This window comes from Drosophila nasuta, chromosome 3 (assembly GCF_023558535.2).
Source record: "Drosophila nasuta strain 15112-1781.00 chromosome 3, ASM2355853v1, whole genome shotgun sequence".
Taxonomy (NCBI): Eukaryota; Metazoa; Arthropoda; class Insecta; order Diptera; family Drosophilidae; genus Drosophila; species Drosophila nasuta.
Window position 1 is genome coordinate 38,363,066 of NC_083457.1, and position 26,276 is coordinate 38,389,341.

The 26,276-nt window shown below is 39.0% G+C and overlaps 3 protein-coding genes across 7 annotated transcripts; 1 reads left to right on the forward strand and 2 right to left on the reverse strand.

The window, feature by feature from the left end:
- Nucleotides 1–273: 273 nt before the first annotated feature.
- LOC132790952 (serine protease 1-like) lies at nucleotides 274–1,736 on the reverse strand. The gene is made up of 2 exons (XM_060799718.1): nucleotides 1,006–1,736; nucleotides 274–938 (listed from the first exon to the last, which is right to left on the reverse strand). The coding sequence occupies exons 1-2, from the start codon at nucleotides 1,233–1,235 to the stop codon at nucleotides 374–376; spliced, it is 795 nt and encodes a 264-aa protein (XP_060655701.1). The 5' UTR covers nucleotides 1,236–1,736; the 3' UTR covers nucleotides 274–373.
- Nucleotides 1,737–1,842: 106 nt separating this feature from the next.
- LOC132790950 (gram-negative bacteria-binding protein 3) lies at nucleotides 1,843–3,484 on the reverse strand. Its single transcript, XM_060799716.1, is given in 2 exon segments — nucleotides 1,843–3,012; nucleotides 3,014–3,484. Coding segments are annotated over 2 exon segments (1,419 nt in total). The 5' UTR covers nucleotides 3,347–3,484; the 3' UTR covers nucleotides 1,843–1,926.
- A 404-nt stretch (nucleotides 3,485–3,888) lies between these two features.
- On the forward strand, nucleotides 3,889–26,102 carry LOC132790948 (translational regulator orb2-like). 5 transcript variants are annotated; one of them, XM_060799712.1, is made up of 12 exons: nucleotides 3,889–4,250; nucleotides 7,989–8,098; nucleotides 8,189–8,691; nucleotides 9,900–9,985; nucleotides 22,160–23,659; nucleotides 23,712–23,916; nucleotides 23,977–24,240; nucleotides 24,295–24,510; nucleotides 24,603–24,683; nucleotides 24,777–24,965; nucleotides 25,022–25,413; nucleotides 25,476–26,102. In XM_060799712.1, exons 2-12 carry the CDS (start codon nucleotides 8,074–8,076, stop codon nucleotides 25,906–25,908), a joined length of 3,894 nt encoding a protein of 1,297 aa, XP_060655695.1. In that variant the 5' UTR covers nucleotides 3,889–4,250; nucleotides 7,989–8,073; the 3' UTR covers nucleotides 25,909–26,102. The 5 variants fall into 5 exon arrangements, with proteins under 5 accessions (XP_060655695.1, XP_060655694.1, XP_060655696.1 ...); XM_060799711.1 differs by lacking the exon at nucleotides 3,889–4,250 and adding an exon at nucleotides 4,692–5,417; XM_060799713.1 differs by lacking the exons at nucleotides 3,889–4,250; nucleotides 24,603–24,683 and adding an exon at nucleotides 4,692–5,417.
- Nucleotides 26,103–26,276: the final 174 nt, after the last annotated feature.

A 26,276-nucleotide genomic window follows, 5' to 3' on the forward strand; every position in this document is an offset into this window, starting at 1 on the left:
TTGGCCCCACTGGGTTGGGGGGGGACGGGGACCGGGCTGTGGCAGCGGACTGGGAGTGCTGCCGCTGTATGCATTGACTGCATAGGCACCGTTGTCTCAGCGATAACCTAGGCCATTATAGATAACACTATGTCTCCTGGTTGCAGAGAATATTCCACATTTATAGATACTTTCAGGGTGACCCTAAGAAGGCGATATATTAAAACACTACCTCAATTCAAAATCCTGCATAGTTTTTTATTCCTTTAAAAAATTGGATCAAAATTTTATAATATCACTTTACATTTTTATTTCATTTTATTTAATTACTATCAGTTAACGAAACTAAACAATCCAGCGCAATGCGTGCTACTTTTATTTTAAACTATACATGTCACAATGGGAGTTTGGTGTGGCGTTTGATCCATTTGAGATAACTAGTCACTCGGGTGAATATAGAGGGGTATTCGAGTTCGGGTTTTGGGCTATCAACGGATGATATACCGATCTGTACCGAGCTACGTAATTCCACTAATGGGATGCCAGTATCGCCTTCCCAAGTTTCGGCTGAGACGATTGAGGCACAGATGAGGGAAGGCCAAATATATTTTCCAAGTTTTCCAAACTTCTTCTTACAATCTTTTATACTTATGATCCCTACTTTGGCGTATTGGAGTATTTCGGGTTCATGGGTGGAATCAAACGAGGTCCTTCCCCAGCCGGTAATGTTAGCATTACAACCATCATAGGAGGGATAGGATCTTTTGATCTTCGGTAGCTTTACAGCCTTAATATGTCTGCTGTATTTAACGTATGGAATGCGGATAAGTGAGATATCGGCACTAACCGTATATCTGTTAAAGTCTTCATGAATGATGATGTCCTTCTTACTAACAATGTACGTTACCCGCGGGGCCGATCTTCGAATACTACCCAAGTGAACTGTGACATTATCGAAGCTAAAGAAATATTCAAAATTATGCTCGCAATAAAATTAAGTTATCCTTTTCAAGACTTTAAACATACTGTTCTGTGCAGGAAGCGGCGGTCAGAACCCAACGATGACTAATCAGAGAGCCACCGCATTGCAAGCCTTCTGGAGAAATTAGTTGAACTTGGTAGGGGAACTGTCCGGGCGCAGCATTATGTCCATGGATAATGCCGACATTGGTATCATCCTCTAAGGAATTGAAGCCGTGAAGAACCGAAGCCGAGGCGTAGGCCAGAGTCAAAGCGAATACGACGAGCAGCTTCATATTGAAACCTTCTGAAAACTAATGAGTGTAAATAATTTAACACCCGCCTTATATAGGCTGTCAGGTTACCTCTCAAAACCTTAAATTTATTATCGTTAAATTGAAAATAAATCTGAGGTTATGCTTTGCCCGCATAAATTATATAAATATGTGTACCCTTATGTACGGTTTAGAGGATTAGAGTTCATTTATATTATATATTTGGGATATACATATATTTATTTTTACTATCTATTCTTTTATGTAGTTGACTTTAGCGAGTTACTTTTAGCACATAATCCTTTAAGTATATTTTAGTATGATTCGTGTTTTATGTACCGGTGTAAACCGCTATCGCTTTATTCTCAATATATTATATGTGAGTATTAGAATGACTAATATTAGGGTTTTGATAATTAAATTTAATTTCAATTAATTTTATATAACAACACTATTAAAGCAAAAAGAACGGGTTCTCTTGTAGATGGCATTGCAAATTATAATACTTGAACATTTTTATAACTACATACAAGTGGACGGGAATACAAAAAAGAATAGAGACAAATTTGGGGCTTAATGCTTGGGGGAAGAGTATTCATAAAGTAAAGAATATAAAGATTGTAGAAAGTTACAAATACAAAAAATATTTACTTTATTTATCCACTGTGAGTTACAAATTAGAAACAGATTTTTTTTGAGTATTTCGTTTCGTTTACAATGCAAACACTTTGACATAATCGATGTCAAAATGACCATCGTCCTGCCACTGATCCTTCTCTCTTATCGATTTCCAGAAATCAACCATGGCCCGTGGTTCCTGTTCATGCCACGGCTTCGTCTCGTAGAAGAACTCGTTGAATCCTGCCACGCTCAAGCCAAAAGTCAAATAGAACTCCTGATCGAAGGGAGCAATGCCGTTTCCCTTCTCCAGTTCATCGGCATTTGGCAATCTTTTACCTGTCACCGACGTCTCACTAAAAGCTCCTGTATCGCTGCCCTGCTTACAAATCTCCTCGTCATCCACCAGCCAACGAATCTGACGCGGCGTCCACTCCATCGTATAGTTGTGGAAACTGTTGCTCCAATCCTGGCTACTGCTATCGTTGCTGCCCAGCTTGTGGCACAAACGATTCGAGCGCAACGGCTCGTAGGCATTCAGCACAGCGCCCGCATACAAATCTGGATGTACGCTATTTCCCTGTCGGGTATACGCGATGCGCAGCTGCCCCGACTTATAGTCGTCCACGCCATACACATGGGCCTTTGGCTGCAGCCACATCTGGGGCACCACGTACTTGGCACTCGGCATCTTGGCGCGCACTTCGACACGTCCATACCTGAAGGCAAAACTGTTCTTGCTGGAGAACTGAGCAGTGACCACTGGCGGCAGCAGGCCGGGTATTTTTCTGTCTCTTGCATCGCGTAAGCACTCCTCCGTGTCTCGCTTGCCGGTGCATTCGCTGCCCAGATCAATTTTTGTGCTCAATTTTTGCTGAAACAATTGTTGGGTGCGTCTGGTGCGTAGTTGGACTTGATCATCTTTGACGCTGATGGTGCGCGAGTCATTCAGATAGATGTTGAACTCGTAGTCTGGTTCACCGCTGAAGCGATGCTCCAGTTGCCACTTGGCTGGGTTCAGTTTGCCCCTAAAGTCATCTTCGAAGATCAGTTGGTTGACACAACGCGCAGGAATTCCATTCACTTGTGTCTTGGCCGGCACACAGTTTCCAATACGAATATCTATTTCTGGGTCATACGATGATGGTGTCGTTGGCCCCACTGGGTTGGGGGGGACGGGGACCGGGCTGTGGCAGCGGACTGGGAGTGCTGCCGCTGTATGCATTGACTGCATAGGCACCGTCGTCCCAGCGATAACCTAGGCCATTGTAGATAACGTATGTCCAGTAGTAAAGTATGTCGCCTGGTTTCAATTGTGTGTTACGATCTCGGAAAGTCCAACGTCCGTTTTTCATCTTGACAATATCACGCGCCCAGGTGCCTGCCTCGAGGCCTTCCATCTCCTCGTTGAGCTTGCCATGGAAGGCGAATAGTGTGATGCCCTCCTCGTGTGGTATGGATACCTCGAATCCCTTGGGATAGAACACCTCGATCTTGGCCTCGGGGCACTTCATAAGCACTGCCTTTCGCGATTAGCAGAAAGACAGCGCACACAAAGACTGATGAAGCGTGCATCTCGATGCTGATGAGAATCTTAAATGCGCATAAAGAGTAAACTCGAAGTTTATTTTCACACAATAGATCCGCTCGCTTTGCTTTGCTTATCAAGAAACCGGTCTTTCGCTATTTATATACATAGCAATCGCGTCGAACGGCAGCTTTGGGAATTACCCGGTGCGTATTGATTCATAGATAAGCCGTGTACATATATTAAATCAGACTATTAGCACGATTTGTACACAAATCAACAACGGGTTTATTTAGTTGAAAATCGATTTTAAAAGTCGTAAGTCGCGCCTAACAATATCGTTTCAGATAAACTACATTTATCGAAGTTGGCGACAAAACAGCTGTGCAAAGCTTACTAGTACTAAGAATATTTTGGTATATTTTTTCGATTATTCACTAGCACGGTCACCCTGGAAACAGCTGTGAAAAGCTTACTACCACTACAGCATTGACTTTTTTGTATGTATGTACGTTATTATTTATGTTAGTTGGGTTGCAGGTCGAGTGCTTGCTAGAACAACTGCCGTAGTTGTGTAGCAAAATTTGTATAAAATTTGACACAAAAAAATAAACAAAAAAATGTACATAAGCTAGTGAAAATCATTCGATACATTACACAACTTTTTTCTATCGGGAAACCAAACCAGAAGAAGGGTTCGCATTCGTATACATATATTTTATACATATTACACGGAAGCCAAAAGGCACAAGAAAGCTGCGGGCAGCAGTAATACATTCGCGCGTGTGAGTGTACGTTCGTGTGTTGTGTATAAGACGCAGCTGATATTGGGCAAACCAACAACAAGAATAAGAACGACGAAGGAAGAGCGACGTTGAGGCTTTGTTATTGTAAGTAGTTCTGTTTTATGTAATTCGATTGTTTTTTGCATTCTCTTTTTGTTTTGTTGTTACCCATGTTACACCCGCTGACGGCGTTGCCAGATCGCAACAGATATTTACATAAATATGAGAGCATCTGTTATGTATTTATGTAACGGCCCATGTTTGCCTTTGCAATAGCGTTAATGTGTACTTAGGCATTTGTTTAACATTGTGCAAATTTATCGATGTATCGTTGCCAATTGCATGTAATGATGATTGGCAACACTTTCGGCAGAGCAGCTGTCGTCTTTGCTCTGTTGTTGTTTCTGTTTCGTTCTGTTCTGACAGAAAAGCACGAAACACCGTACGAAAGCAAAACAACTGAAAATGATTGATTTTTCGTCGTGCGTCGGAAAAGTAAGCGACGACTGAGACGACGACGACGACAAAACAAGCTAGTGTGAAAAGTCAGCAGCGCCTGTAATTTTCAGTCTCACAATCGTCGCGCTAGTGAGCGGACGGAGCTGCTCTCGCAATCCGAAAAAAGATAAAAATATTTATTGGGAAAAATTAAGCAGAAAATTATAGTGTAAACATTTAATGTCTTTTCTTTAAATCCAAGTTTCGAGTGTAATCTAAATTTAATGTGTAACAAAAAGAAAACGTGCAGAATTCGTGTGTCTAAAAAATTTGTTGGCTTAAAAGTGTGAAATTTAAAAAATAAATAAGAATCTTTGAAGTTCATCTATTTTGTATTTGGTTAAAATATGGATAAAAGTGCAAAAGCTGCTTAAAACTCTCGCAACGTCATTTACATAAACCAAGAAAAAAAGAAAAATATCGCTGCCTCTTCCTCTTGAGTGAAGGAATTTTTTGTTGCTGCTGCTGCTGTGTTGCAGAAACTGAAGAAGAAAAAAGCAAAAAAAAATAACAGTGCCAATATACGTCACAGAATTGTGGCGAGAGTAGTGAGAGTGCGAGTGAGACGGCCGACCTGCACCCCCGGAAATGTAACGCACGCATACGAACGCAAAACGAAACGAACGAAACGAAAAACTTGCACCTGAAAGTTTAGTGTCGTCGTCGCCGTCGTTGCGGCCGTCGTGACTTCGTGAACTGTCTTCGTACTTGCGCTCGTGCCTTCGTTGCATCGAACTACCGACAGAGGGCAAAGCCAAATTCTAAGTACAAAAGGTTAGTGTTATTAACACACACAATTTCAGTTGCCGTTTTATTTTTTCTTCTGCTGTTGCGGCTTTTCTATCGCATCGTTTGCACCTGTCAAAATGTTAGTTTTATTTAAATACGGAATGTGCGTAAATGTGTGTGTGTGTGGTGCGCAGGCAGCGGGCAGCATTTGGCCTAATTTTGAGTAGATGACAGGCAGCAACCCCAATATGCAGGGTTGCCTTTTTCTGCTGCTGCTGCTGCGTAACCAATTGAAATTGGGGCACTAGCGAAACGACAACGAAACAGTTGAGCAAAGCAAAGACCGTAATAACCCCTAAAAATCTCAGAGAAAAGCACTACGCTGCCTCTGCTGCTGATTTGGCCCAGTTACTAAATCTAATTGCAGCAGCAGCGCAGACGTGTGATAATAGAAATTCTCGAGCAGCAGCAGCAACAACAAATTTTAATTTGTTCAAAGTACTTTTATGAAGATACATTTGTTTGCACACACTCGTACACACTCGTACAAATGCACACAAACGCACGCATACAAATGCAAATACAGGCGAAACGTGCTTTGTCAGCGCATTGCTCGCTCTCCCAGAAATATCGCGCAACTTTTGTGCTCTTGCTCCTCTCTATTTGTCTCTCGTTCTTGCCTGCATGGATGCTGAGCCTGAGCCAAGCTGTCTATGCTTTTGGCGGTACATTACACTTGTGTTTATTTTGCAATTGTGTGCGTGCCTGACTGACTGCATGTGTATTAGTGTGCGTGGATAGCTGGATGGGGGCGTTACTGTCATTGTTATTACTCGTCGACCTCTGCCGCTAGCGACTGCGACGTCGCCGTCGTTACTGTAATTCGAGTAACTTTTTTTATTTTTTTGGGGGGGTCGCTCTCTAGTTTTGTTTGTAGGACAAATTTATGTATTGATTATGCTTTTATGCATGTTCACGCAATACACTTCAGAACTATGTGATATGAGTATGATAATTAACAAAATTGATTACCGCTTTGAGGCCGGGTAGCTGCAAGTCGGGCATTGCTGGGGCGTTTTAGAGTAGAGGGGCGGTGTGGGAAAGAATCATCTGCGGTCAGCTCTTCATGCCTCGTCGCACATTTTCATTGGCATAACAATTTTGTTTGTCGTTTGTCTATTTGCATTTAACTAATTAAACGGCCCAGTGCCGCTCTCTTCTCTCCCTCTCTCTCTCCGGGCTTTTTAAAATGGTCGCTTTCCGGTGACAGTTCCAATTTCAGTTTCAATTCCAATTCCATTTTCAAAACGAAGTGCGAGCAATATTCGAGAGCATATGTTCTGATTGGATTTAAATGGGGTTTACAGTGGTCTAAAGAGTGGGAAGAATACTACGCCATATTTTCAAAACAATTTTCATTTATCTATCTTTTGTTTATTACTTACAGTCATCGCTACTTTTGTTTTTATCTGTATCGAAAATAGATTGATTGCCCAACACGCAAGGCACACTTTAATGGAGACATTTATCGAACCATTCGCTTGTTTATGGCGATAAAACGTGTACTCTGATAGTAAATTTGTACGGACATAAAAACAAAAATCGGCAACGTTATTTCGCCTCTCCGTCCGTCCATTTGTCCGTCACATTCAAATGTAATTAGCGAGTTGTGGAGGGTCATCAGTTAGTTGGGGGCTGGACACGGAGTCGAGTTGATAACTGCACAAAGTCTATTTGGTAGTTGTGTGCTTTATTGGTAGCAAAGTATTACAATACTTATTATATTAATACAGTATATACTCAGTATATACGGTGAACTAATAAAGCTTATAAACAATTGCTTTTGAAATTCTATTCATTTTATAATAATAATTTAATATAATAATAAGCTCATATTATTATTGTGATCATAAAATTAAAAAGAAACAAAATTAATTTGGAAGAAAAATATGAAAAAATAAAAATAATAGTTAAACCAACCTAGATTATCAGCAATTGCTTTTTAGCTGGAATTGCTATTTTTCAATTATATTCCCCAAAGGAAAAAATATTAAAAATGCTTTATGTTAAATTATTATTATTTGTATTTATTTTTTCCTTTCTCTTATTGCAAAATTTTACATAATCGAATGTGAGTTCTCTTGAGCTTTCACTGTAATTCAGGTAATTCCCCGGTCCGCTTGCAGTGACAGTAAAAGCTTTTATAAATAGGCAAAAATAATTATTGTTTATTTCGGTTTCTGTTTTTGTTGCTACTTATTCCCGCTGCTGCTCGCGCCGTGTTGTGGCTTTATTTTTGTATTTATTTTTAAACGCAATTACGTGCGGAGCAGCGTTTGACAACGACGTTGACATTACAGAAACAGAAACGTGTGAATAGAAATATGATAAACTAATCGGATGACGTGTCGCCTTTTCAACAATACACCACATATCTAACATATATCTCTATATAGTTCTAACAATATATCTTTCTTTTCTGCTTTTCCATTTTACTTTCATGTGCCGTCGTCGCTGTCGCTTCACGTTGCGTCTGATTGATGTTTTGGATACATGTATAATTATCGCTCTCTATATGTTGTGTGTATCTGTGTGTGTGGCCCACATTTAATATAGGCTAAGGCAACGTCGTCGTCGTCGTCGCTCAAGTGCAGCCGTATAAATCCCCCATAGATACAACACGACTCGAGGTGCGGGCACCATGGACTCGCTAAAATTACCAAAAGGTTAGCATTGTTATGATGAATGAATGTGTGGAGAAACTAAATACCGAGCATAACAAAAATACTTTCGTATCATTTCGTTTTCATTTGCAGGCAGTGGCAACAGCAGCGCAAGTGGCAGCAATAGCAATCTATCGATATCGGCATCCACATCCGTTGTCGGCAGCCTGGCCACATCGCCCACATCGTCGGTGCCGCCATCTGGCGGCCTGACAGCAGCAGCACTTAAAGCACCGCCTGGCCTAAACAGCAGCACGCCCATCTCGGTGCGTTTCAATGCCAACGAGGAGTCGCTGGATGACATACTGCAGCAATTCCATCACAACTCGCAGCAGCAGCAACAACATCAGCAGCAGCAACAACAACAACAACAACAGCAGCACCACAGTCACAGCCATAGTCACAGTCCAAGTGGCGGTGGCGATGCATCGCCCACATCCAATTTGCTGGGCATGAAGAACAACGGCAGCGTTGGCAACGCTTTGGGCATGATGGTCAATGCCTGCGATTCGCACTCGCTTTCCAGCAGCCCTTCGCAACAACAGCAGCAGCAGCATCTACACCAACAACAGCAGCAGGCAGCATCACTCTTTGGCGTAAGTAATCGATACACTTTGTTGCCTATCGATAGTTGGCTTAGCTTAGCTATGCGATGTGGTTTTGGAAATAGTTCTGATCGAATACCCTTACTTTGCAGTAATTAAAATATAGTCCTTTAAAATTTAGCTTGAGGCTTAAATTATAATGTGAAATATTACAACTTAATATTATCATAATGCAGTTCAAAAGTTTACAGTATAATGTGAAATACATTTTGCATTTTTAAGATAGCTGTGGCGGTAAAGCACATTATGAGTTCATTATTTAATTGAGCATTCTGGTCGTATACTCTTTCTTAGGTCAATACTAACCCGGTTACTGGTTTGCACTAATTTATATAGTTTATTTAGCAAATTTAGTAAATTTTTCGAATTAGGTTTTCCATTTACCTTAAATTAATGTTACAGATATATGCAAGGATTATTTTTATAATTTATAGGATGTATATATATTTTATAGCATTCGTATACGTATCGCATGTCGCATATGTAATCCTAATTTTCAGTAATTATATTTTTTTTTTAATTTATTTAATATTATTTCTTACATATTTTTTATATTGTGCTCGCACAGAAAGCGTATTCAACAGTCGGCTTGCTCTATAGCATTTTCTTTTCTTTTCCGCTTCATGTTTCTTCGTTGACTTATCAAAAGTACCGCAAGCAGTCAGCTGGGGCACTGTGATTCATTTTGATATGTCATAACTGGCGTTAATCGCAATTAGAGGCAAGGCAATTTTGAGTTGTGTATATAATTTGAGATTCATTTGTCGGGACCTCGGACATTGGACAGTGTGGACAATTAGCATTTAGTTGTTTCAATTAGTGGCAGATTTATTTGATTTGCAACGCGTGTTTCATTTGTTCGCAATACAGTAACTAGTAGTTTTCACTTTTAAGCGGAATTTATTTTTGTTTTCATTTTGTTTCAAAGTGTGTTGTGTTCCTAGCAGCACACAGTGTCAGCTGTTTTTTGGCCCGCTTGCTTGCTGTGGTGTTATTTTTGTGCCTCGCCTCGCGTTAGTGTCAATTTAATTTGTAGTTGAAGCGTCTATTTTTATGCGCGCAAATATTCTGCCAACAAAAATTTGGTGAACAGATGTGCTGCTTTTGATATTTGATTGCAAAACCACTTGGCAGAAGAATTACTCATTGTTGCAAAATACATAATGCTAACTATACTTGTGTCTCGCTCTCTCTCGCAGAACGACGAGGTAAATCTGCGCAACAGCTATCTACAGAGCGGTGGAGGAGGCGGAGGCGGCGGCGGAGGTTTCTTCAATCGCAAAAGGTGAGTGAGCCTGACAACTACAATTGCCATTATTACACACAGCTCGACATAAAGAAAAAAAGAAAGGAATTTACTCTCGTTGACATTGTTTTTGTTGGTGTTGTTGTTGTTGCTGTTTTGGGCGCGCGCCATGCCAAATTGATCACACATACACCCACACAACACTTGCCTACATACATGCATATTACATGCTGTAATAATTGTATGTGTACACACTGTTTTAATTCCGACTCAAAACGCCATCTGGCGAGCATAGTTTTTGAGCTTTGGTGCGTGCTAATCGCAAATTATAAACACTGGTTTCTTGTGTGCAAAAATAAATAACGATGACGGCTGCCTGTTGCACATTTGCTGCAAAAAGTTCGTTGACCGAAAGTTTGACTTTGATTTTTTGTACTCTTTTTATTTGTGCATTTTTAATGCATTTGCCTCCCACCCTTGACTACTATGGCTAACGACAACGACGACGGCCTTAAACTTAAAGCTCGCTGCGCACCCCCCGCTTGGGCAGCAACTCTTGTAAAGTGCACTACAGCAGCCACTGTGCTTTGTTTATGTGTCGCTTGTATTCAAAAACTCTACCAATAGACATAAAAAATACATACACAAAGTGTGTATGTGTGTGTGTAAGTACTTCTAGAACTAAGTACAGGGCCCCCGTCTGGGTCTTGGCCGGCTTGCGTGGGAAGGCCGGGATCGTCGCGTCGTCTGGCGTGGTTCACACACACACACACCCAGACACACAAATACATAAGCACACACAGGAGGAGGCTTTGCCATTTGCCATTTCACATTTTAAATACTGAAATGCATGTCTAGGTGCTTACCTGCGTTTTTTTCTTTTATTGATTTACATGATGTGTATGTGTATGTGTGTGTGTGCATTTTAGGCCCATCAGCTGTCGGCTTTTCGATTTGTCTGTCAATCAAAAGTTTCCGATTGAAATCTTTGAACTGCGGCGGGTATACATATATTTTTCGCAGCTCCATCTCCGACTGCTTTATTTCCGCTACAATTTTCAATTAACTTTTAAACTTTTTTGCTAATTGCATTTGCTATAATTGCATTTCACAACACTACACCACCAACCATCACTGCGATTGGTTGTAGCGACACCTGGTGACTGCGCTTATCAGGCGCAGACACGCTTGCTTCCCTCCCTGTCATCTCCCCCCTCCCAGCTAAGAGCTAAGTGAGCAGAACGTTGCTCGACGTCGTTGTCGGTTTTTTATGGTTTTTATCTATTTACACTTGTACACGTTTCTATATGTTATAATACATTTCATCATCTGCCGCAGACAACATCAACAGCATCAGCAGCAGCAGCGGCAACATCATCATCTGCATTTGCATCCACCATCCTCATTAAGAGCCCAGAGCTCTCAATCCCAACAGAACACAATACAAACACACACACACAGAATCAACCATCCACCTACCCATTACCTTGCCCCATGGCAACGTCAACATTTTAAATTACAAAAATTTTTCCATGCAATTTCATGTCTGGGGCTGGCCTTACAGTTTGGCAGCCACTGTGCTTAGTCAATCAATTAGCATGGCCATGCGAGAGAGCTTCGCATTAATAGTAGAAGCAGAGAAGCAACAACACCAACAAAACGAAACACGAAACGTAACGAAAAGAAAACAAAACAATACAAATGATACAAATTTGAACTAGTTTCCGATGTCCATTAACCATTCCACTTATTTAACCCATTGCCGCCCACTGTGCGTGTTTTAACTCTCTCTATCTCACTCTCTAAATATATGTAACAAACTTTTTTGTTATTTATTTTGGCCAATATTTTTTGTTTTGTTGGTTCGGTGAAACTTTCGTTATTCTGGGCCGTTGCTATCTTTGCAGCACAGTCTTAAATAGAAGCGACTATATTAACAAACAAAACACACAAAAAATCAAATAACGATTAAAAGATAAGGCATAAGCAATTTGTTGTATACTCTACATACGTATGTGTATCGTTAATCGTTGTTATCGTTATCGCAGTAAATAACCAAAATACCGTGCAGTGTCAAGTGTTTGGAATTTTGTTTTGCCAACAGTTTGTTCAGTGCATTTTGAAACTAACCGCAACTAGTGCTGCTCAAACTGCGCCCAATTTTTAACAGCCAACAGCCAGCGCATCTTTAACTGTACGTTCATATATTCTGATTGGAAAATAAGAATAAACAAAAAAAAATACCACCACTAGCACCACCAACCAACCAACCACCACCCACCACACCATAAATTCACCACAGCAGCAACAACAACAACACTGTATCCTCCTACACCAAAAAAAAAACAAAAATCCACCACCACAACCAACAACTACAACAGCAACAACAACAACAACAATTGAAAAACGGCAGCAACAAAAATCGTCAATATAAAGAAAAACATCAAATAATAAAAATATATAAAAATTAGGAGCAATTTATTGAGAACAATTTTATAGCATTTGCTTCAATTTAGGGTTCGGCAATAAACTTGCTTAAAAAGACAACCACACGCCCAGTGTAACAAAAGTAATACATATAAAACTACATACAATATATATAGTTAAATTTATTCAAATTCCTGATTTCGATTACGATTTTGCATTCTGATTTTCTTTCGTGAGTTCTTTTCAATTATTTAATTAACGCTGGGCGGCAATGCGAATCTCCCCGACTTTCGACTAATTTTTGCATCTCTCTATTTTACAATAATAATAATTATAATATATTCCATCCCTCAATTTGAAGCAAATTCTTTAAACAAATTGCTCCTTTTTATAATGAAACCAAAAACAAAACAAAAAAAAAGAAACATTTCTAATAGTTTAAATTACAAACACACGTAAATCAAATTGCCAATGAAAAAAGCATCTTCATCTGTTCTCGTTACCTTCCCTGCAGCTGCAGCGGTATGCCGCCCAATCTCAATCTCAACAAGCTGCCACCGCAGCTGCAACAGCAGCAGCTCTCACCCAATCTGAGTGCGCTGCATCATCATCATCAGCAGCAGCAACAACAGCAGCAGCAACGTGATGGCGGACACAGTCCATCCTCACCCGGAGGCGGCGGTGGAGGCGGAGGAGGAGGTGGTGGATCACCTTACAATGGCTCACAAGCGGGCTGCAGCAGTGGCGGCATCTCGCCCATACCACAGATGTCCATGCCGGGCGTGTCGCCCAAATACAGACGCAGCATATCCTTCCCCATCAAGGGCAGCTCCCCAACGGCGCTCTACGGTTGCCCCGGTTCTCACATGGATGGAGGAATGGGAGGCGGTGCCGGACCAGGTCCGGGACACATGAATATACCAACGCTGTCGATTGGGAATGGCGCTGGCATGGGCACAGCGGGTGCCACAGGCGGAGGCGATGCGCCGTATTTGGGCAACAGCTATGGCAACATGATGGCCACCAACGGACAGTTGCATCATGGAGGCGGTGGCCTGGACAATTCTCTGAGCGATTACATGCGTGGCATGTCGCTGGGAGGCGGCGCCGGTGGCGACAACAACATGGGACTCCTGAACGATCGCGGCGGCATGCGAGGATTAGGTGGAGGAGGTGGTGCAGTTGGCGTTGGCAATAAGCACCTCAGCGAAGCGGATGCCATGGCCATTGCGGCGAGCAATGATCCCACAGTCTATCTGAACGCCCTGAAGATGGGTTCACCCTCGCGTCTCTCGCCCCATTCGCCGCACTCTCCGATTCAGGGAGGGAATGGAGGTAATGCTGGCGATGGGACCGCGCGGTTCTCCCGCAAGGTGTTTGTGGGTGGACTGCCACCGGATATCGATGAGGATGAGATTACCACATCGTTTCGACGTTTCGGACCGCTGGTTGTCGACTGGCCACACAAGGCGGAGTCCAAATCGTATTTTCCGCCCAAGGGTTATGCGTTTCTGCTGTTCCAGGACGAGAGCAGTGTGCAGCAATTGATTGATTCGTGCATCACCGATGAGGATAAGCTCTATCTGTGCGTCTCCTCGCCCACCATCAAGGACAAGGCGGTGCAAATACGCCCCTGGCGTCTGGCCGATGCGGACTATGTCCTCGATGCGACCATGTCGCTGGATCCCCGTAAAACAGTGTTTGTTGGCGGTGTGCCGCGTCCCCTGAAAGCCTTTGAGTTGGCCATGATCATGGATCGCTTGTATGGCGGCGTTTGTTATGCCGGCATCGACACGGATCCCGAGCTGAAATATCCCAAAGGAGCTGGTCGTGTGGCCTTCTCGAATCAACAGAGCTACATCGCCGCGATCTCGGCACGCTTTGTGCAGCTGCAGCATGGCGACATCGATAAGCGTGTGGAGGTGAAACCATATGTGCTCGACGATCAGATGTGCGACGAGTGCGAGGGACAGCGTTGCGGTGGCAAGTTTGCGCCATTCTTTTGCGCCAATGTCACCTGTCTGCAGTATTACTGTGAGCACTGTTGGGCGGTGATTCATTCGCGACCCGGGCGGGAGTATCACAAGCCGCTGGTCAAGGAGGGCGCCGATCGGCCGCGTGCGGTGCCCTTTCGCTGGTGTTAACGGCGGCGCTGGTAGGCCGCGCTGCACGACGAGAGACGGCAACAGAGGGAGCAACGACATCGGTTGTTGGACGCAGCGCTGGCAGTGCCGAGAATCATTACCACCAACACAGCAAGAACGGAAACTGGAACGGGGCAGGAGCGATGCCATGAACAGAATCAGATTTAGAATCAGAATCAGAAGTAGAAGAAGTACGAGTAACGAGTAAGATGTAACGAGTAACGAGAGTATGGTGTAAAGACATCAGCAGGCGAAAGTTGTAAAGTTAATCTATAAGACAAGCACACAGACGCACGGATACACTCACTACAACAACCAACAAGCGAAGCAGAGAAACTAGTAACCAACAACAAGTAAAAGACACTGTCATAGACAACACACCTCGACTTGGCGAGAGGCTGTAAAAAACCAGGTGCAATAGCAGCTAAAAAGAGTCTAGCTAAAATGAGAGAGAGAAAGCAGTTTTGTTGTAACCAACACTCGCCTATAAGAAACTGCAACATAGTTTTTAGACGTTTTTTTTTTATTAAGTAATTTATTTAACAAACCTTTTGTTTACGCGGAATCTTTTGCACAGTATTTTTTTGTACTTTATTTTTTTTTTTATAGTATCAAGATATGCCATCTATCTCACTTAAGACCACCAAAAAAAAAGAAACAATAACAAAAATGTTATTATTAGGGATATTTATCCTCCCTTTAGTCAGCCAACAATCCTCGCAAGGCATCTTTAGATTAGATCGAGACTAGTTATTACGATACCATCTATATCATTTTGACTAGTCGAAAATTACAAATGAGCTGAAATAAAACAGTGTATATAAAAAGAGATAAAGAGTGTGGCAGAGACAGAGAAGCGAATAATTTAAAACCAAATCGCAATCGCAAGTTCCTACCTTTAAAAATCGGTACCGAAACAAAATGCATATACAATATAGAACTTAGAAACCACACAGAAATTTACAACTGGATACAAAAAGCAATATCGATTTAACATTGTACATTAGAGATGAAATATGTTCACATAATATTTCTACACAAAATAATTTCACCACTTAAAGATTTTCAATATAATTTATTAACTCAGCGCCTAACCTAAACAATTAAATATTGAAAATAATCACACAATATCAAAAATATTTTCAATAGAATTGCGTTTAGATTAGATATCAAAAATAACCTACGCGTTTCTATATTGAAGTAACCTTTCAATATATAAATTTTCACTCAGCGCCATACAAAATAAATCTTTCACACCCTTCTATATTGAAAAATATCCTTGAATATTTTCAAAATACAATTGCGTTTAAATTAGAGATCAATATTAACCTATTGTATGATTCCATACAAATATGTTCAATACAATGTTTTAAACTCAGCGCCACACAAAGAATTGGAATACACCTTTCAGTATTGAAAAACTCGTTCAATATAAATTAATAATCACCCTTCTATATTGAGACTCTTACACTAAATTAGCTGATATTGAAAATGATTTTCAATACAATTCGATTACACATTTTATTTCAGTATAATTTAAATACCATTTTAAAGAAATAGTATGAAGTTGCATTTTCAATCTTTTGCCATCATCCATGTCAATATCATAACAAGTGCCATTTCAAATCCGAGTGACCCTTTAACTAAAACATTACACATCATATTTCTTGAATTACACAAGGTGATTAAGTAATTTTCGCAGCTTAAGCTAAAGCTCAGGAAATTAAATAATGTGGTGTTGCTTTCCCGGAAATATATAGTTGATTTACTTCTCCGATATTACGTTACATGTCAGAAACGTACGAGTAGACAAAAAGACACAATAATTTTGAATTGTACGGGGGTACAACAACACACAGACTACATGAATACACTACGATTCTGACATGCGACGTAATATCCTAGACACACACATACACACTCAAAGGATGCAATAAAATTACTCGGCTATAGGATACATTACAATGAATGCAATGAAATTAGAATCGAAACTCGGCTAAGGACACAAAAAAAAAACAAAAAATTAACGCAATGAACTAGAATCAAAAATCGGTCAATGAAACGCAAACATAATTTATTCGTTCATCGAATCTTTTACACACTCTCTTGATAAACTAGAAAATAGAATATAAACGCGATGGACATTTTATTTAAAGCTCATTTTTAGTTTGAGCCTAGTCACAAAAACCAACAACCAAGCACGCAAAACCTACACAAAGAAAATACACCCGACAGTGTTTTTTTTGTTAATTGTTAAATAAACAGCATTTGAATTAAAGAACTATTAAAAAAATGTCAAATAAACTAATTGTTATTAATAACAAAAGGATGTCAAATTGCTTGTGTTCAGTATTATGTTTATATTTTTTTTATTTGTGTCACATTGTTTGCCTTATTTTTTATTCTTTTCTATATAAATATATTTATTTAAAATATTTTGTTGTAAGATGGGCGTGTTGCAAACAGCAAACGGCAAACAGCAAGCAAAGAAAACACAATGATAAAAACCGTTTTGTATGCATAAAAAGAAGAAAAAACAAATCTATAAATACTTAACTTACACTTATATTAGACAACTTTTTATATAGCAATTTTTGTATAAACTGTTTTTTTAGGAACCACAAATCTTATATATATCTATATATATAAAACTAAAAATCTGAATACATACTTTTGTGCAATACTAATTCGTAAACAATTCAATACATGTATTTATAAATATTATAATATATATATATATTATATATATAAAGGCATAACTAAAGGTATATGTTAATTGCGTTATACAAATACGAAGATACAAGATATACATAAATAACATTAAAAGAATTTGCAAACGCGTAACCAAGTTAGCTTAATGAAAACAAAAATATCAAAGAGACCCCGAGTTAAAAACTTTTCCAATTTCGAGGGTTCAAAACAAAAGAAAATATATCTGCAATATTTTCTGTTGATTTTTTTAGTTAACCAACTGAAACTTTCGCAGTTGACAACAGTATATAATAATATCTAATATCTTATATAATACGATTCTCAACATAGCAAACAAGAAAAAAACAATTTTAAATATGTAGACTTTATATAATGAAAAATTAGCAAATGAATAATAGTTATTATTTTTAATTTCCAATTTATATACGAAAATTTTGCTACATCAAAAATGCATGTTTAATGGCACTTGAGCAAAAACAAAATACGATATTTTTTCTATATACTAATGAGAAACAAAAAAGAAAGAAACAATGAAAAGTACTACAAGAAATAAATTCATTAAATTACAAGAAGATAAGTACAAGTCACTTTCGACTTTTAAATGTAAATTATATACGATAGTCAAATCTATTAGCAAATTTTTGCTCGCGCTTTGTTTACAAATGGAAAAAAAAAAATGAATTAACTCTTAAATGAAATTCAAATTCAATGTCGATCGCGTGGCACTTTCATAAAAGAAAAGGAAATACAAAAAGAAAGAAAAGGAAAGAAAACAAACAACATTAATAGCAATTTTCTAGAATTTTTATATTATAAATTAATAATTGAAACGACATATATACTGGATATATGTGTGTGTGTGGCATATGTAATTCTATATATACATATATATATATATATATATTTTTGAAACTGCATAAACAACAAATTAGATGACTTGAAGCGTTCGTTCGTTTGTTTTTAAATTAATTGTTAGCAAATTAATTAATTGTATTAAAACATTAAACATTATGGAATCTTTCCAACCAAAAAAAAAAAAAAAAGAAAAACAAAACATTTTGCAGCCTGCTCCTTGTAGTGTAAATGTTTTATGCAAATATTTTAATGAAATGCATACAGGCGCGTTGCTAATATTGTGCTAAACACATTGAGAAAAGTAATTAAATGCTAGTCTTTAAAAAGACATTTAAATATGTAAAGGAAAAGCGTTTGGTAACGATGACGAAGACGATGACGATGTTTTTTAAATGTAGTGAAATTCAATATTTTATAGATTTTTATACTTTTATATAAACATATACTTTATACTTTAACTGTTAACAAAACAAAAAAAAAACCTACAAAAATTGCAAAAACCAACCAAAAAAATATGAATATTTAAATATGCTAAAAGTTGTATGACAAAACTATTAAACGGAAATATTTTACATATACCAAAAAAAGAAAAAAATAATAAGAACTCTTAAACAATTTAAGCAAACGCTCAATGTTTTTGCAAAAACACTGGAATCTTGTGTAGCGTGCTATAATTAAACTAAGCATCACTTGTTTGTTATTTAAGTATTCCAAACAAAAAAAAAAAAAAGAAAGAAAGAAAGAGTGACGAAGGTAAAGAATGAAAGAAGAATTAGTCAAAGACATTTGCGTTTACGAAATCAAATCATATTAGAGAAAGTAACGCCCCTTCGAAGACTACGCTAATTGTATTGTTTTTAGTTTGTAAATTTTGTTAAACATCTGTGTACATTATTAAGAACAGCTTATAGTTTTGTTATATTGATTTGACGATAAAGACGAAGTCGAAGACGAAGACGTTTTCATATTGTATACACCTGAGTGCATTATTTGAGTGTTGCAATCATTTGGAGTAACTTCTCTGTATGTATGATGTGAGTGTTTATTTGTTATAGTTTATGCGTGGACGTCGCTAGCTAGTGTTATATTTTTTGTACGCCGAATTCTTAAATATATTTTTATATGTTTTGTAGTCTGTAGTTTCCTGTAGCTTTAACCAATTGCGTTGATACACTTTTATACCTTGTTTTTTCTATATATATTTATATACAACATATATAAATACAATTAATATATGAAAATATTTGATATATGCAATTTATACAAAAACCAAACAAAAAAAAAAAAAAAAAACGAGAAAAAAAGAAAACTGAAATGAAAAACCTTTTGCTATTAATAAATGAACATCAGTATATTGTGTTTTATTATTTTGTTCGTTTCGAAACTTTATTGTAAATATATTAAATATATTCTCGAAATACTGAATATAAAATAATTAATAGAACATAAAACATTATATATAACTAAATACTTAAACGATACAAAAGACTCTGCAAAAAAAGTATTGGAACTCGAACTTATTATTAAATATTTAATATGTTTACTACAAATTGGTCAATATGTGTTTTTGATACCAAATATGAACAAACCAAAAAAAAAATTAAAAGAAAATATATAAAATTTACACGTAGTACAATTGATGAAATTTATAAAACGTAATAATATTATGTATGTATTTTTGAAGACAAAAACTGGAGAGAATTTGCTTCAAGTAATTGCTAATAAATGACAAATTAAAACCTAATAATAATTACCAATAATTAATAAATTCAAAGTGGAAAATTGCAATCCTGCTTAGTGCACTTCTGCATTCCTGAGCCGCATTTTGTTTTCTTCACATTTCTATAAAGCAAAAAAACAAATGCAAAAACATATAAACAAAATACATATAAATAGTAATTAATAACCATGAAATTGGCATTAGAAATGAATAGACAATTAAAAGTATTAGCTATTATGATTTATTATTATGAACAAAATTATTGATTATTTTTTGAGTATTTTCATAGCACAATTTTTGTACAGTGTTTTCTTTGTAGTTAGTGAAACAAAAGAACAAGTAATGAAAGGTAAAAGGAGAAGAGCAAACGCAATGTTTTAAATAGAAAATTTTTTAAACTGAACAAAAACCCTTGAATGAACCTTAAATTTTACGCTAATTGGAACTAGCTTCGAATGGTTAAAGAAAATGGAAATAAAGAAACAAAAACATAACAATACAAGGTTATAACATTTGGTACCTTTTAAAAACTTATTCAAGAATTTTATAATATAAATCGAATCTGAATCTGATTGAGAAAAAGTAGCCTGTAAAGCGAGTGTCGACCACTCGCTCTTCCATTTTTTAATTTTGCGTGTGGAAAACAATTCTCACGCATCTTAGTCCTTTGAAATGTAACTAAAAATTGAGCGCCCTTACTAATGAATTCCTTTTAGCTAAATATTCAGAACAAAAAACATAAAAGAAAAAAACAAAAATCAAGCAAGAGCATATAATTTTTTAGCATTATACAATTTAAAACAAGACAAACCAAAAAAGTATAAATATATGAACATAAATAGTAAAACCTAAAGCAAAGTTGGCATATATGACAAAAACTATATAGTAAACCAAAAAATAATGATATATATATCTTATATATATATGAAACAATAGCATTATACGTATACATATAAAGCGTATGAAAAATTAGCAAAATATTCCATATTTTATAGTCATTTTCAATAAACGTAATTTTTTAATTTTTACAAAATTAAAGTTGACAAAAAAAGGAAAAAAAAAACAAGAAAACAAAAAAACCAAAAAAATATTTGTAGTTTTCTAAATCCAACAAAACAAAAATGTACTTTCGATTTCCAATCATGTTTTTCCTCCAGACGTTTTTGAAATGCGTTCTTCAAGTTCGATTCGCGATGATTCGAGATACCAGATTACAGATACACAGAGTTAAATGTTCAAAGCAGAAAAAAATAACGAAATATATTCAAAATAGGAAATGGTATTTTTCATAATACCAAAAGTAATCTTAATAGAAAAACCCCATATGGATGATAAAATGATAACAATGATAAAAACCAAAATGCATATATACATACGATTCATACCTAAAACTAGACGGCTATCCAAGTAAAGAACTCTCCCCCTCTCTCAAAATGACGAAGATCGAAAAACGTAAATCGAAAATCGAAACTAAAATATCAGCAGTAACTACAATGCAATATTTCAAAATAAAGAAACCAATAAACAAAAACGAAAAGAAAACAAAACAAAATAAAAGCAAATTAATGGAAATATGTAAAACCGTAACGAATGAAATATACATATACGATTATATACACAAGAAATATATTCCAATACCTTTTCTAAGGCGAAAACAATACGAAAAACAAAATAAAAGACACAAAACACACACCAACACAAAAATACACAGAGGAAAACGCAAAATGCAGGTTATAGGACAAAAAGTGGAAAACAAAACATATATCTTCATTCAAATAAATAAAAATAACTTTTCTGGAATAAATTAACAAAATATCTTTTGATTACGGCAGTTTCTTTTTGCAAAACGAAATGGGAAATTTTTAGAAATTCTCATTTTTTGACAATTAACATTTTACATCTGCTAACATTGAAATATATATGAAATCATCACATGATTTTTTTATTGAACCCTTTACTGATTGCGGTCAATCTTAGAATGAGAATAGAAATGATTCAGATTATTTGGTGATTAATTTTTTTTTTAACTTTAGTCTCCACCTTTTTCGCTCACAACTTAAACGTAAAATGTTTCAATTATTCACTGAGTAAAATTTCAATTGTTTTCTGATCAATTTCTAAATTACTTTTGTGGCAACCACACTAAAAACTTTGATGAACATTACGACAAAAAATTGAATAGGCAGGGACAGAGTTGCACGCTGTTGAAATGTGGAAGTATTTCTTAACTGGCAAGAGTTCTTTCCACTCTAGGTATTCTGAAACGCTGTGGTGTAAATGTAATTGTTATTGTATATTTTTAAGTTCAACGTTTTTGAAATATCTGACAAGTTTTCGTCAAAATTCTTATTCCAGATCGGGGAGCATTGAGCGAATATCGCCGACGACGAGTGGCCCCAACTTGATAACGGCGCTGTCAAGCAGCGTGACAGCTGCCAGTGGCGACACGAATCCAAACGCCAGCGTTGGCACCTGGAAGCTGATCAAGGGCAAGGTGTCGCAGACGATTGAGGACATTAAATCCTCGAAGCAGCATCACACACAGCAGCAGCATTCAACGCACAGCATTCCGGTCATAGTTGCCGAACCCGTGGCCCTCACTGCTGTCGGTTGGAGCAACGACGGCGATTCGGACACCGAGTGCGTCACCATCAACACACCGCTGGGCGAGGAGCACAACAACTCGGACTCGGATCCGGACATTGAGCTGCTGCAGCACGACAGCAGCAGTTTGGGCAGCGGCGACATTGCGGCCACAGCTGCCATCGGCAGCAAACGTTCGCGCTTGCGTTCCGGTTTGGCGCACATCAAGTCCAAGGTGAAGGCCAAGCAACAGGCCAGCGTGATGAACAAAAAGGAACTCAGCACCAGTCCCTGCGCTCCCACGGCGCTGCGCAGCAACTTCCTGCGTCGTCGCCACAATGCCGAGCCCAGCGCCGAGCCATCGACGAGCACTCAAGCGCAAGCTCAGGCCGCTGAGGCACAGGCGAAGCAGCAGCCAAGCTCCACTACGGAGATTCCCATTGCCAGTGGCAAGGTAAAGCGTGGCATTATCATGGCACGCAAGGATGTCGAAATAGAGTCGGGCGTTGAGGTGCTCGAGGACATGATACCCACGAGTAGCACGGAGACTCCAGAGTCTGCACCAGCTGCTGGCAGCAAAGAGCACGAGGTGCCATCGAGAGTGCGCATAGCGCTAGATTTGAATTTGGAGCGTGAGGATTCCGACACGGATCTACCTTCAGTTCCTCCGCAACGCACTGCTTCCAACAGAAGCGTTTTCAGTGGCACGCGGTCAGAACTGTGGGCAAGCTTGAGCAGCGCTTCCATCAACTGGCGCGTTAGTTCGGTAGCACCGCCGATGTTCCTAGTGAGCAGCGTGGTTTTGTTGCTTGTGATGCCTCTGCCGGATTTCCTGCGTGGCGTGCTATCAACTGTGCTGGTTGTCATGGCCGTCAATTGGTCCAGCTCGTATGTGCAGTATTTATTCGAGAACTATGTGCTGAAGACGCATCCGGAGCGCATGCCCTTCCAGATACCCAACTACTTTACGATGCCCTTCTGTGAGATTCCCGTTGTGGAGGAGCACAAGACCGTAAAGACCTATTCGGGCTGGTTGAATGAGATTAGCACCTATGATCCGGCCAACTTTTCAATTAATATGACGCGTGCCGTTTATGTGCGTCTTGATGGTTCGGTGTTGAAGATGTCGGGTACAAATGCGCGTATTCCTAAGCGACGTATGTGGAACGAGGCGCCCATCGATCGTAATAAAGTGTTGTTTACGGATCATCGTTCCTACGACTTGCGCGACTGTCGCATCGAGTTGCTGCCCGTGGGCTTAGCCAAGAAGCGGTGAGTCTCGGTTGATAATCCATTCTCAACTAATTCTAATTAATCTTTTCAGTTTCTTCAATCGCAAGTATCCCATACAGCTGATCATCAAGAATTTGTGCACTGATTTCTCGACGCCACAGGATAATGTGCACAGTCAATTGGATGTGCAGGCAAAGGATACGAAATCAAATCTAGTTGGGATTAATATAACGCCACCAGGCACCGATGAGCTGGAGAAACCTATTGATTTTGCTGCCACAGTGCTGCAGGCAGATGTGAGCTGTGCAAATTTCATTTAAAAAGAACAGTTTACCAATTAGTTTCTCAACTTCTAGCTACGTCAGCTGCGCAATACTGTCAATCCGGATCTGGGACTGCAAGATCTCACCATGCCCTGTGGCGATGAGGTGCGTCTGCTGCTCTTCGCACGCTGTGATCGCGAGAAAGAGGATTGGTATCGTCGCTTTATCACCGCCAGCAAGGGCATTGTGCATGAACAGGATTTGCATGTGCCAATGATACGCTTTGTCGAGGACACCGATCTGCAGGCAGCCGCTGCCCAACAGGCTGTCAACTTGTTAATGGGACAGCCCAGCAAAGTAACTAAACTAAGCCTATATCAAACTGTGTATTAATGTTTAATTCCTTGTTAGACTCGCACGGAAAAGAGCGATGAGAAGAGCATGACCTCGTTGGCTTCCAACAACAATGATGAAGTGGGCTCTAATACGCCGGATACGCAGTGCGATGATATACTCGAGGACGATGAAACGCCAGATCCGGCCAAAGATGGTTTTGAAGGTCTCATTATGAATGCTGATGTGGCCAGAAATCCACAGGATTATGTCAAATTTATGGCCGTTTATCAGGTAGCTGAAGCAACCAAACATCGTGCATCATTATTTTAATTTAATTTCGTTATGAGTTCCATCATTTATTCATTATTATTTTGTACCCTTAGCAAGCTTGTAAGCAAAACCAAATCCCCGTTTGCCGCAAGCCACAATATGATCAAAAGCACTCAGGTCGTCATCGTAGAAAAGTATGTTAACTTTTGATTTCCATTTGTATTGTTAATTTTGATATGATATCAGTTGATCAAGTTACTAATCTAACGTTACATTTGCTTGTCTAGGCTCGCCGTGCCAAACGCCAGGAGGATGAGCTGTGGAAGGGCATTGATCAGTCGCTTTTCCTTGGTCCCTCTGGCAGCGTTGTCTGGGCCAATGTGGTGTTGGGTCGCTGTCTTTTTAGCTGGTTGCACGACACTGCGTTGCATCTGAAGATCCAGGAATTTATGCAGAAGAAACTCAACTCGATTAAGGTATATTTGAAATGATTATTGTATATGTTTATACTGAAAGTTTACTCTCTTTTTAGCTGCCCAGCTTTATGGAGGAGGTTGTCATCACCAACATCTACTTGGGCGAGTCGCCCATGCTGTTCCATCGCATGTCGCAACCCATGCTGGATGAGCGCGGCGTCTGGCTCGATGCAGATGTTACCTACGAGGGTCTCGCCCACATTACAGTGACCACCAAGCTGAATCTGTTGCGTGTGCGCAGCAAGCCCAAATCATCGCCTGTGTTTGTGGACACTGCACCACAAGGAGCAGAACCACCGCCAGATACGCGTAGCATGCCCGATGAGCTGTCACAGGAGGGAAGTAATAATGCCATCTACGACAGCGACGCTGAGAGCTCGGGTGGATCCTCATCGGATTCCGAAAGTCCAGTAGCCGGCGTTTCCACTGAGCCAGTCGGGCAAACTGAGTAAATAACAGAAAGATATTCCGAATATGGATTGCTAATTTAATTAAATTCATGCTTTTTAGGTTCTTCCAAAATTCACCGGGCAATGCTCGACGCATTTTCAAGATTGTCGATCGTATTGCCACTTCCAATCTGTTTCAATATGCCACCGAACTGCCGTACGTGCAACGTGCCATGGAGAACATGAATGCCAACATCACTCTGCGTGTTGATCTTAAGGGTATGGTTGCACGTGCCACCCTAAACCTGCCACCGCCACCGTCTGATCGTGTGTGGTTAAGTTTCCGTGGCCCTCCACGTCTTTGGATATCGACAAAGCCCCAGGTGGGCGATAAATCTGTGGACTGGTCGATTGTCACCAATGTGATTGAGAGCAAACTGTGTGAGGCGGTCAACAAGTATTTGGTTTATCCGAATATGGTGGATTTCAGCATACCATTTCTTGGCAAGCCAACATATGACGACGAGCCCTCTGTTCCCGGCCCGTTTAACTAAAGTAACGAAGCGATTTTTTATTCGGCAAACCAAAATATTCTATGTAATCGTAATTCCAAACAGAATTTAACACAAAGTGTGAATGGGTTTTCTATATAACAAAAAAAGAAAAACAAAAAACAAAAAAAAAACGAAAAAATATTTAGTAATGAGACTAACTCTAAAGCTTAGCTTAGTTTGCGATCTCGCTCCAAGTGTTTTAAGTACTTATCGATTAAGGCAACAGAGAACAAACAAAACTACAAAATATTCCAACCGACCAGTTCGAAGCGCTTATTTTCGCCCCGATCTTCAATAACTTAGTACAGCCCATATTAATTATTTTATATATACTTATATTGTAAAACCGATTTTGTCTAACCAAATAT